A 14,082-nucleotide genomic window follows, 5' to 3' on the forward strand; every position below is an offset into this window, starting at 1 on the left:
TGCAATAATGATAGATTTAAAATACCACATTTCTTTTTAGTAGTTTTAATTAAATTTTCAACGCCCATACAAGTATTTGCAAACGGCCTGTGTGTCATTTTGCCAATGCAAATTAGAAATGTTCTTCAAGGGAGAACCCATAATGAAATACACGAGAAAAAGATTTGAGAAGAAGATTAAAACCGTGATATTAGATGAACTCATGAATGAAAGCTATCAATTTATAATTATCAAAAATTATCAAGTATTTCCAGAATCCACTTTAAAATATTGGAAGAAACAAATGTCTATTAACAACAATTGGAAATTCGTGGTTGAATAATAATGGGATTGGGCATAGAATATTTACTGATGACGAAGAAGCTGCAATCAAAGATTATATTTTCACTAATTTTATCTCCCAAAGGATTCTACTTCAATGACGAAGATTTTTGCAGATGTACATATCTTATACCTTAGAAAAGAACAATCAAAATGAAAAAATGTTTTGAAAAAGAATTTTTTTGATTAGCAAATGCTTTATCCATAATTTCAAGAAGAAACCACATACTTCAGGAAACCTCATTTAAATAGGGGACCTGTAACACCAGAAGATGACAAGAATAAATTTGGCCAGGCATTTCAATCTTCTTGAGACTACTGATCACGGCTCAAGAATGAGTGAATGCTGATGCGAGACAAGCTGGAAAAGAGAAACTTTCCAGGTGGAGATTTTTAACATGGTCCGAGAAAGGATCCAGATAATGTGAAAGTTTTTTGGAAAAAATCCGAAGCAATATGTTTACTGTATTGGCTAAAATAAAGAAGGCCGATGGAACGAAAGTTGCTTTGTTTATCATTGCAAAGGGCACAATTAGAGAGAACAGAAAGAAATTTAGGTGACATTTCATATCACATGTCGGTAGATCAAAGAGCGGATGGACTACAGAAGGCACATTTCAAGATTATTCAACATTTCTTCATAAAGCATATCAGCGACAACGATAAGATACACCTCATAGTTGATCATTTACAAATCTCACGAGACGCGCAAAAGATCAAAGATCTTGCAAATCGATTAAACAGTGATTTGATTTTCATACCAGCTGGACTAACAGATTGCCTGAAGCCCCTCAGTAGATTGGTGTTTGGCTGCTTAAAATCAATAACCCGAAGACTCTATAAAAAAACATATCAAGAAAATCCAAATACGGTCTTTAACAAAGAGAAATGGCAATTAAGCACTTACTGGCAACTTGGGAACACTTACAAATGCATACAATTACAGAATCATGGTCCATTTATGATGAATAAAAATTCATTATTCCTGTTCGTCTTTCGACTACAAAAAGAAATGAGGAAGCTATATGAATGAAAATGCTCAGAGTGTAATCCCAAATTATGATTTTAGTGAAATCTTAAATTATCACATGCAAAAGGCAAAGGTGTTATAACTTGAAGAACAATTGCATGATACTGTAGGGAATGTTGATCATTAAAAATATTGAAAGAATTGAATGAAAAAAAGTTGGCCAGGTGTAGGACCTTTTGTATGTACACAAGGAGATGGAGAAGCATTTACATGTGTACCTCATTTGAAATATCATGAGAAACAAATACATAATAAAACATTTCCAGGTTGTACAATGTTAGAATTTCTAAACTTTTTAAGTTTAAAAGATAATTATTGGGAACAAGTTAATTTACAAGACCAACATCAAAGTTATCATAAGAATCTTTATTTTTGCTTCTGTCCAAATTGTGATTATTTTACTATGAATCAGGGTTCATTTTCTTCACATATGAAAACCAAACACAAATATATAGTTGATAAAAAATCAGAAATAGGATGGATTTGGGCGACTATTAAATATTGGATTAATCAAGTTAATAGAACACCAAATATTAAAGAATTAATGAAAAAAAGAAATGGTTTATAATGTGGTTATTGTAAAAAGACAATTACAGCTAATGAAGGAAATATAAAATTACATGCATTTTCAATGCATAGTGATTCAAGAATAAAAGGTACAATTATTACAAAACAAAAGATTAAAATTAAATCCACAATATTTAGAATCCTGTTACAAGAACAAATTGATGAGATTGAAAATGAAATTAAAGTTCAAGAACAATTAACAGATGATAACAATAATAATCACTTCAATGATAGAAATATTATTATTAATCAACAAAATAATGGAGAAATTAATAGAAATAATAATATTATTATACAAAATCAAGATCAAAGAGTCATTCAACAAGAACAACCAAATAATCAAGAAGTACAACAAAAATAATAATCTAGAACAACAACGAGAAGAACAACTAAATAATAATCAAGAAGAACAACAAAATAATAATCAGGAACAACAACAAGTAGAAAATATAAGAATGACTCAAGAAGAACAACAAATTATTTTAGAAGAAAGAAATAATTTATTAATAAAATGTAGAAAATGGTTAAATAGGGTAGAAATAGAAGAACAAAATGAGATTCATTTACCTAAACTTACTAAAAACTTTAGACAAAAACTTATTTATCCCAATCAAAGAATGTATGAAAAATAAAATAATTCCAATATTAAAGAAATGTTTACCAATAAATGAAAGTGAAACAGAATGGATAATCTTTGAAGGAGGATTAGCCAAAATGAATTTATTAATTAGAAAAACTATTAGAAAAACTTTACATATTCCTTTAGAAAAGATGTTAGATAAATCTATCAAGAAGAATAAAATCACAGATAGAAAAAAAGATACAATTAGAAGACAAAACAATATAATTAGAAATTTATCAGAAATTACTAGTTATATTAAAAGGATTATAGAATTAAAAGATAAAACACCTACACAAACTATATTAAATACTATTTCAAGTATTGAAATAGAAATAGTAAATATTTTAAAGAATACTAATAATGATATATTAAATAAAATAATTGGAGGAAATAACATTGAATATATTCGAAACATTATTAATGATAATCCAGAACATAGAGAAAATAGATTAAATTATATTTCAGCTACATTAGAAAATATTCAACAAGATAATATGAATATTATATCAAGAAAATATAAAAATATAACTCAAAACATGTATCGAGAAGATCCAGTTAGAGCTATTAGATGGTATATATTAAATGATCCTATACCAGAATGTGATTTAAATATAGAAGAAGTTGGGAATTATTATAAAATACAATTTGAGAAAATTGCGAATTTTGAATAACCAAAAGAAAATAGTTTATGGGACTTAAAAGAAATGATTGACGAATAAAATAGAGATTTTTTATTAAATAATCTATTAGATAAGGATTTAATTAGAAATTCAATAAGATCAAGATCAAATATGGCTGCTAATGGTCCAGATGGAATTGGAAATCCTATATGGAAAATAGATATTAAATCAACTACTAAAATTATTAAAATGATTAATGAACAAATAATTAAATTCGGAAAATTTCCACAAACTTTAAAGAATTCGAAAACAATATTATTATATAAAAAAGGTGATCCAAAAGAAATTAAATCTTGGAGACCTATATCAATATCAAATACATTGTATAGAATTGTAATGTGTCAGATATCAAAGATTATCCAAATTATAAATCAAAATTGTAACTTCATTAATCATGTACAAAAAGGATTTAAAGCTGGTATTAATGGTATTTCAGAACATATAGCAACTATAAATGAATTAATTTCTGAAGCTAAAAGAAATAATTCTTCAATCATTATTACTACACTAGATTTTACTAATGCTTTTGGGTCTGTTCCTCATAAAGCTATTTTATGGAGTTTAAAGAAAAGAGGATTCCCAACGAAATTTATAGAAGCAATTAAAGACTTATATGATAATTCTTATACTACTATCAAAGTTGGAAATAAAAAAAACTGAACAAATTAAAATAAATAGAGGTGTAAGACAAGGATGTCCTTTATCACCTTTATTATTTAATTTATGCTTAGAACCTTTATTAAAGAAAATCCAGATTAAACATAAACTAGATGGTGTTCCAATTAATACAAATGATAATGAGGTAATATATTTTAATATTCAAGCTTATGCTGATGATATAGTCTTGATTTCTCAAACCCCTGAAGGTATGCAAAACATGTTAAATACAGTAGAAAAGTTCTGTAAGAAGAATGATATGTCAATGGCTCCACAAAAATGTAAAACTTTAAGTTATATTAAAGAAAATAATCGAAGAGTTACATTAAATTATAAATTACAAATTCAGAATGAAAATATTCCTAATTTACCTTTATTAGAAGCTTTAGAATATTTAGGTTCATCTGCAGTAATTAAATAAAAAGGTAGTTTTGATCATACTAATATTAGATTATATAAAAATTAAAAATGAAATCATTAAAATTATGAAATCCTCATTAAAATTTAATCAAAAGATAGATGTGATAAAAAGAATGATTCTTCCTGAAATAGATTTCGAATTATTAAATGGTTATTGTTCAGAGAAAGAATTAAATAATATTGATACAATGATTAAGAAATTAATTATGAAGGATTGTAAAACTAATAGTTTACCTAAAGAATTATTTTATACTAAATGGAGTGATGGAGGTTTAGGATTACCAAAATTATGGGAAAGAGCTAAAACTTTACAAATTAAGAACTTCCTAAATATTATAAAATCTTTTGATCCAAATTCTAGGAAATTATTCAGACAATCTTTTATTAATGAAATAGATTATAGAAAGATCGAAAAAGATTACAATTCACCCTATTTAAATATTCCAGTTGATGAGAATAATATAATTACACAAATTAGTCAAAACAGAACAAATTGTTTATTCTCAAGAACAATTAAATCTTTAGCCAAATTAAAAATTGGTATGAAGATGAACTTTAATAAAGAAACTGCTAAAATATGGGACAATAATTCAAATGATATTAATAAAATAATAGTTGATGAAACAAATATATTAAAAGAATTAAATAATATTATTAAAAACAGACATGGAGAAAAATTAAGAGCAAAACCTATCAAAGGTCACACATTTAACACATTACAAAATTCTCCGTTATCCAATTTCTTCATTGGGAATTATAAAGCTCCAACTGCTGACTCTATTATACATTTCGCCGTAGTTTCAAGAACAAATAATTTGCCTACAGGCGAAATTTTGTATAAAAATGGAATCGGCGATGGAATTTGTCATAAATGTAATAACAATTACAATGATTCCCTCATGCACAGATTAAATGGTTGTATTAATTTAAGAAATAAATATACTATTCGACATAATGCAATCATTAAAGAAGTATTAAAAGAAATTAAACCAAATAATAATATTATATTTAATTATGATAGGCCAATCAGTAAAAAGAAATATAAGATTAGAAGGAAACTCCAGAAATCTTAAACCGGATGTATGGTGGTTTTCCAGTAATTATCAAAATCTTAAAATTATTGAAGTAACGTCACCATATGGTCAATTAACTGACGACCCAAATAGTAATGAAAGAAAATCAACTTTAGAGTTAAGAAGAATAGAGAAGATTAACAAGTATAGACAACTAATTGAAGATTGTAGGAATACATTTAACGTCCAAGTGGAATTTTATGTTATAGTAGTATCCTCGTTAGGTGCAATTCCTGAAGAAACAATTCATGAATTAAAACTATTATATAATAATGAAAGAACAGCGAGATTAGTAGCAAAAAGATGTTCAGTAGCCGCTTTAAGAGAATCTATGTTGTTATTATATAAGAGTTTTAAAGAGTATAACGTACTACAAAATAATAATGATACTACTATTAACATTCAGCCAACATCATCAAATGAAGAAGATTCAATCGATGATTTACAAGAAGATGTTGGTGTAAATCAAGAAGAACTTGTTGACGAAAATGTTGAGGATGGGTTAGGGCATCCCCAACATGACGATCAATAAAGTCCTTAAAAAAAACCGACGAGATTTGGTTTATGAATAAAACAAGAGTCAAAGTGAAGTAGAATAAGGCGGTCGCGTCTATAATTAAAGATAATATCACTAATAACATACGATAATGAATAAACAAGTCCCGTCGAAGGTGAATTTTTTCTTTTTTAATAGAATTAAATTATATTCGAACAAAAGAAAAAAAAAATTATTCGACTTTTGCTCAAATATATTTCAAATAATATTTTGATCCAACTATCAAAGTTTCCCAAATTAATTTTTTATTTTTTAACGTTACTATTAATTCCAAGAAACAAATTGACAATTTCTTTATTTTTCATTTGAGTTGCTAGTGAGGCTGCTGTGTGTAATAATCAAAATAATTTCCGAATATTATTTTAAGACATAAAATTTTTATAATAAATATCAAATAAAACAAGCAAATATCATAAGCATTTATGGCAATTTCTTTTTGTTTAAGAAGTAATTTAACTATTTCTGTATGACCATATAAAGATGCATAGATAAGTGCTGTTTTAAATAGTTTATATGATTTCCAAATATTATTTTGATATCGTAAATTATTAGAATAAACAATATATATAACAAAAAAAATTTCTTTAGCATTAATATCAATTCCCTTTTTGTTCAAGAAGTAATTTAACTATTTCTGTATAACCTTTTTCAGATGCTTTAATAAGTGCTGTTTCAAATAATATTTTGATATATCCAAAAAAAATTTTAATAAACGATAAATAAAGGAAATAAATATTGTTGGCATTAATATCAATTCCTTCTTGTTCAAGAAGTAATTTAACTATTTCTGTATGACCTTTTTGAGATGCTATAAATAGTGCTGTTTTAAATAATTTATATAATTTCCAAATATTATTTTGAAATATCAAATTATTAAAATAAATTTTAAATAAAACAAATAAATATTTTTTAGCATTAATATCAATTCCTTTAAGTTCAATAAGTATTTTAAATATATTTTTTGTTATTAATTTTAGTTGCAGTTATAAGTGCTGTTTCAAACATTTTAAATAATTTTCAAAATGTAATTAGAAATTGTAAAATCTTAAAATAAATATAAAATAAAACAAATAAAACCTAAATAAAAAAATTAAACATCTTTAACATTAATATCAATTACTTTTTGTTCAACAATGAATTTAACAAGTTCAAAATTTTCAGATTTTATTGATGAAAACAATACATATCCAGAAAGAAGATCATTTTGAAGGAAACATTGCATAAGATATAAGTTCCCAAATTGAGCTATATAATCAATAAGACTTTTTGTTTATTTTCATTTCTTTTATAAGCAAATACGACAAAATATCATAATTAGAATATTTTAAACATTTTTCAAAGTCAATTTGTTCAATTTTCTTTTCATAAATATATTTAAAGATATCATTCTTATGGAATTTAATTGCAGCTTCACATGCATTATCAAATGATGAATTATTTTGTTCACACAAATGAATGATTTCAATATTTCCACCTGCAACTGCATATTTACCTGTATTTTCTACATTTGCATCATTCATAAGTAAAAATTTAAAACATTTAATTGATCCAAAAAATGCTGCATAATCAATTAATGAAACATCTTCTTGATTAATAAATGAACATCTTTCATAAAGTGATGGTTCAATTGTTTGATTAAAATCAAAATCATTTTTTGATGATATTTCTTGAAGTTTTTCGATTTCATCATTTCGAATTATTTTCGCAATTTCATTCGGATTAAATCCTTCTTCAACTAACTTCTTATCTAGTCCAAAATCTTCTTTTGAAAATATTTCAGATGTAGAAGAAAAATATTTAGAAAATTTATAAATAATTTCATCTTCACTTACATATATGCGATATTTTGGATTGATTTTTTTGAGAACATTTTTGTCATTTAAATCAACTAAATTTTTTTCAATCATTTTTAGAATTAAATAATATGATTCTTGTGAATTAATTTTTACTTAAATAATTACAAAAATATTTTAATAATTTTTGGTTTATCTTTGTTTAGAGCTTCTAAGTAGTTCAGATAAATATAATTGTTTTCTTTTTTGGAATAAAATATAGAATAAATTAGGTTACAAAGAAGGAGTTTATGTGAATATGGAAAACTTATATCAAATAATTTCTTTGTTTGTTCAACAGAGATTTTAAAATTGTCTTGTGTTAAATTATATATTATTTGTTTAAGTTTATGGACTAACTTATTAAAGTCAGCGAACTTATTTTCACTTTGGGTATTATTACCATTTAATTGTTCTTGATTGTCGGGTTGTGACATTTTAAATGTGAAAAGACAAGCTTGTTCATGAGAACGATCAATTTCAATTTAATTATTATATCGAATTATTTAATTTTTTCAAAAGAAGCTTCTAAAGAAGTTATAAATTACTTATACTTATTTACATTTTAATAAATTTCCACCTTCATATCTTTATAATTAACCTCTAAGAACCATAAAATAAAATCACTAAAGTTTTGCTTGTAGTGAAAACTATTGTTTGAATATTCATTGTCTTTTTTGTTCAACGTTAGATAATTATTTAATATGATTTGTAGATACTTTATGTAAAAAGTATTTTAAAAAATGATAATATAATTTTCAAGCCTAATTTTACACAAAAAATCTAAAGAAAATCATTAAATTTCTTAATATATAAAATCAAAAAATAATAAAAATTCAGATAAATCATTTATTCATTTCATCATTCAGCATTAATTTTATTCTCTTTTTCAAATCCAATAGGGATTTCTCCTCCATATTTTTGATTTAATAATTGAATTTTTATTTTGAATTTCTTCTGGAATTTCTTGAAGAATTTCTTTGTTATATTTTATAATAATTTGAAGGAGTTGAAGTTGTTGAGGATTAATTTCTTGTTTTCGAATATTTTCTTGAAGAATTTCGATAGCTTTTGTTTTATTGATAATAGTTAATAATTCTTCTTTAGGAATTATTTGAAGTTGTTGAATTAATTGATGAATAATTGACCAATGAATATTTGTTTGTAAAATCATTTGAAGACATTCTTCATTTGAATGTTTAATATTTAATGATGAAAAAGATTTTATAGCTGAATTTAAATCTTTATTTAAATAAAATTCATTATCATATTTATGAATAATTTCTTGAATTTTCGTTGATTTTTCTTGAAGATTTTTAATTAATCGATAAATTTCTATTTTTGATATTTTATCTTTAAGAATTTTCGCTGATTCAATTAATTCTAAAAGAACATTTTCCGTAGTAAAACTTTCTTTAATTAATTCTTCTTCAAATCCTTTTAAAAATATTTGACGAAGTGCATAAATTGATATAAAAATATTAATATTAGAATTATTTAGATTACTTTTAATATGTCGTGAAATAATTGGAACAAATCGTTTAGGTAAATATTTAGTAAACTCTGTTTCTAATATAATAATAAATTCAACGACTGAGATTAAATTTAAATGATTGGTTAAATCTTCTATAATATTTGGAAAGAATTCTAAATATTTACCTGATGATTGTCGAAGAAGATGAACAAAAATTTTTTGAAAATGTCCAACACATATCGAATCCCATTCATCATCGTTCCCTAAAAAATTAGAACAAAATGTTTTAAATGATTTCGAATTAAGTAAAATTGTAGAATACGAACTTCCACCACAAACTAAAACTTCTGTAGATAAACGTGATAAATGTTCAAATTTCGTCTCTTTTTCATATTTAAGTGTCATAGACCATTCACATAATTCAGTAATGATATCTTCACGTGAAAAATATGATGTTAACTCTTGATGACCTGTTCGAAATTCTTGAAGCATAGTACCTTCTTCAAGAATTTCTCGAAGTCGTGTGTCTTCTTTTTGTAAAAGTTCCATAAGTGGATCTGTTGCAATTTCCATATCCCAAAACATTTTTTCCTTTTTTATTGTGGCGGTGGACGTTAATTTTCGGTTTATATTAAAGAAATTTCATTAAAAAGTTTCATATAAAGAAAAGATTATTAAGAAAATTTAAACATTAAAAAAAAAACAACTATTTATCTTGTATTATAAAACAAATAACTATGATTCCAAGAAAAAAAATATTAAAAATTAACATTTAAAATTATGTTTAAAAAAATGTTTATTGACTAATTAAATGATGCGTAATTCCAAGCCTATGTTCATCATTAAGTTCTTTAAGAATAAATGTCATAACACTTGGTTGACTATTAATTAAGGTGTTAACAGTAATAATAATTTGTGTTTTATCAGAAAATGGTTGTGATTCATATTTAAGTGGTTGAGTTGTTTGAATGTTTCCAAGTGTTTTAAGTTTCGCACATTGACGGTGATGTTTGAATTAACTCTGAATTAAATTCTAAAATACTATCATCAGTATAAAATGGTTGAACTAAATTAACATCATCTTTAATTAATTTGAAATAATGTTCAACAAATTTTGTTGATATTTCTTGAAAGAAATCTTCCATCTTTTGACCAAGATGAAGACGTTTATTATAAACTTTTCAATTATATCTTGTCAGTTTTATTGAGTTTTTTTTCATGAAAAAATTCAAAATTAAAATCAGAATTATATTAAAAATCACACACAGAAATGATATATTTTAAAGCAAAATTTTTTTTAAATTTTAATTTACAAAAATAAAAATTTATTATTTAATTACATTTCATACATTTATTCTATATTTTATCTATTCACTCGCTTCATTTGTGTTTTGTATTTTTTGAATTTAAAGAAACAAGTTCATTCATCATTTCTTGAATTTCTTCTTGCAACATGTCGCATTTCTGTGTTAATTTTCCATGAAGAACTTTTCCTTTGTCAATTTGTTGGTTAATTTCAATTATTTGTTGCTCCATGTGTCGAATGCTTTCAAGTTGTTGCTCCATTTCCTCATATCCTTCTTCTTCTTCATTTCCAGAATTTTTTTCTGATTCAAGTTCAGCTGCAGTTCGCTTTAGTTGAAGATTAAGTGTTTTGATTTCTTTCTTGAGACGTCTGTTTGCCGATTCAACTTCATAAACAGATGATTGAAGAGATGGAACTTGCTTAGATTGCTTGTTTTCATCCCTATATTTTGCAATGAGTGAAGCTTCCTCCCTTTCGTGTATTTCGTATTTTTGGATGAGCTTAGAAAGTACTGTATTTTCAAGAGATGACCACATTTCGCGTTTTTGTTTTCCAAGTGGGATAATTTCTAATTCTGTATAAAGCACATCTTTAATTATTTCTTGATATATTTGTTGCGTTTCTTGCATTAATGTTTCGTTTTTGGTGATTTCTTCTTCTAATAATTTTCTTGCAATCGATTCGTCGAGAAATGTGCATAATCGAGGTTCAACGAATGGGACTTCTTGTACTGAGTTGTCTATAGTATCGGCAATTTCTGATATAGATTTTTTATATCTATTTGAAGCAAGAAGATCACCTAATTCCATACCAATACGTTAAAATACAAAAAACGCAATAAAACTGACAAGATATAATTGAAAAGTTTATAATAAACGTCTTCATCTTGGTCAAAAGATGGAAGATTTCTTTCAAGAAATATCAACAAAATTTGTTGAACATTATTTCAAATTAATTAAAGATGATGTTAATTTAGTTCAACCATTTTATACTGATGATAGTATTTTAGAATTTAATTCAGAGTTAATTCAAACATCACCGTCAATTATTGCGAAACTTAAAACACTTGGAAACATTCAAACAACTCAACCACTTAAATATGAATCACAACCATTTTCTGATAAAACACAAATTATTATTACTGTTAACACCTTAATTAATAGTCAACCAAGTGTTATGACATTTATTCTTAAAGAACTTAATGATGAACATAGGCTTGGAATTACGCATCATTTAATTAGTCAATAAACATTTTTTTAAACATAATTTTAAATGTTAATTTTAATATTTTTTTTCTTGGAATCATAGTTATTTGTTTTATAATACAAGATAAATAGTTGTTTTTTTTTTAATGTTTAAATTTTCTTAATAATCTTTTCTTTATATGAAACTTTTTAATGAAATTTCTTTAATATAAACCGAAAATTAACGTCCACCGCCACAATAAAAAAGGAAAAAATGTTTTGGGATATGGAAATTGCAACAGATCCACTTATGGAACTTTTACAAAAAGAAGACACACGACTTCGAGAAATTCTTGAAGAAGGTACTATGCTTCAAGAATTTCGAACAGGTCATCAAGAGTTAACATCATATTTTTCACGTGAAGATATCATTACTGAATTATGTGAATGGTCTATGACACTTAAATATGAAAAAGAGACGAAATTTGAACATTTATCACGTTTATCTACAGAAGTTTTAGTTTGTGGTGGAAGTTCGTATTCTACAATTTTACTTAATTCGAAATCATTTAAAACATTTTGTTCTAATTTTTTAGGGAACGATGATGAATGGGATTCGATATGTGTTGGACATTTTCAAAAAATTTTTGTTCATCTTCTTCGACAATCATCAGGTAAATATTTAGAATTCTTTCCAAATATTATAGAAGATTTAACCAATCATTTAAATTTAATCTCAGTCGTTGAATTTATTATTATATTAGAAACAGAGTTTACTAAATATTTACCTAAACGATTTGTTCCAATTATTTCACGACATATTAAAAGTAATCTAAATAATTCTAATATTAATATTTTTTATATCAATTTATGCACTTCGTCAAATATTTTTTAAAAGGATTTGAAGAAGAATTAATTAAAGAAAGTTTTACTACGGAAAATGTTCTTTTAGAATTAATTGAATCAGCGAAAATTCTTAAAGATAAAATATCAAAAATAGAAATTTATCGATTAATTAAAAATCTTCAAGAAAAATCAACGAAAATTCAAGAAATTATTCATAAATATGATAATGAATTTTATTTAAATAAAGATTTAAATTCAGCTATAAAATCTTTTTCATCATTAAATATTAAACATTCAAATGAAGAATGTCTTCAAATGATTTTACAAACAAATATTCATTGGTCAATTATTCATCAATTAATTCAACAACTTCAAATAATTCCTAAAGAAGAATTATTAACTATTATCAATAAAACAAAAGCTATCGAAATTCTTCAAGAAAATATTCGAAAACAAGAAATTAATCCTCAACAACTTCAACTCCTTCAAATTATTATAAAATATAACAAAGAAATTCTTCAAGAAATTCCAGAAGAAATTCAACATAAAATTCAATTATTAAATCAAAAATATGGAGGAGAAATCCCTATTGGATTTGAAAAAGAGAATAAAATTAATGCTGAATGATGAAATGAATAAATGATTTATCTGAATTTTTATTATTTTTTGATTTTATATATTAAGAAATTTAATGATTTTCTTTAGATTTTTTGTGTAAAATTAGGCTTGAAAATTATATTATCATTTTTTAAAATACTTTTTACATAAAGTATCTACAAATCATATTAAATAATTATCTAACGTTGAACAAAAAAGACAATGAATATTCAAACAATAGTTTTCACTACAAGCAAAACTTTAGTGATTTTATTTTATGGTTCTTAGAGGTTAATTATAAAGATATGAAGGTGGAAATTTATTAAAATGTAAATAAGTATAAGTAATTTATAACTTCTTTAGAAGCTTCTTTTGAAAAAATTAAATAATTCGATATAATAATTAAATTGAAATTGATCGTTCTCATGAACAAGCTTGTCTTTTCACATTTAAAAATGTCACAACCCGACAATCAAGAACAATTAAATGGTAATAATACCCAAAGTGAAAATAAGTTCGCTGACTTTAATAAGTTAGTCCATAAACTTAAACAAATAATATATAATTTAACACAAGACAATTTTAAAATCTCTGTTGAACAAACAAAGAAATTATTTGATATAAGTTTTCCATATTCACATAAACTCCTTCTTTGTAACCTAATTTATTCTATATTTTATTCCAAAAAAGAAAACAATTATATTTATCTGAACTACTTAGAAGCTCTAAACAAAGATAAACCAAAAATTATTAAAATATTTTGTAATTATTTAAGTAAAATTAATTCACAAGAATCATATTATTTAATTCTAAAAATGATTGAAAAAAATTTAGTTGATTTAAATGACAAAAATGTTCTCAAAAAAATCAATCCAAAATATCGCATATATGTAAGTGAAGATGAAATTATTTATAAA

The 14,082-nt window shown here is 24.5% G+C and overlaps 1 protein-coding gene across 1 annotated transcript; it reads right to left on the minus strand.

Annotated features, from left to right (window-relative positions):
• Positions 1–10,612: 10,612 nt before the first annotated feature.
• On the minus strand, positions 10,613–11,347 carry GO595_006934 (uncharacterized protein; the record flags this gene model as incomplete). The annotated part of the gene is made up of 1 exon (XM_067920342.1): positions 10,613–11,347. The coding sequence occupies one exon, from the start codon at positions 11,345–11,347 to the stop codon at positions 10,613–10,615; it is 735 nt and encodes a 244-aa protein (XP_067772453.1).
• Positions 11,348–14,082: the final 2,735 nt, after the last annotated feature.

Source organism: Histomonas meleagridis, assembly GCF_020186115.1.
Source record: "Histomonas meleagridis strain 2922-C6/04-10x chromosome Unknown contig_51, whole genome shotgun sequence".
Classification (NCBI taxonomy): domain Eukaryota; phylum Parabasalia; order Tritrichomonadida; family Dientamoebidae; genus Histomonas; species Histomonas meleagridis.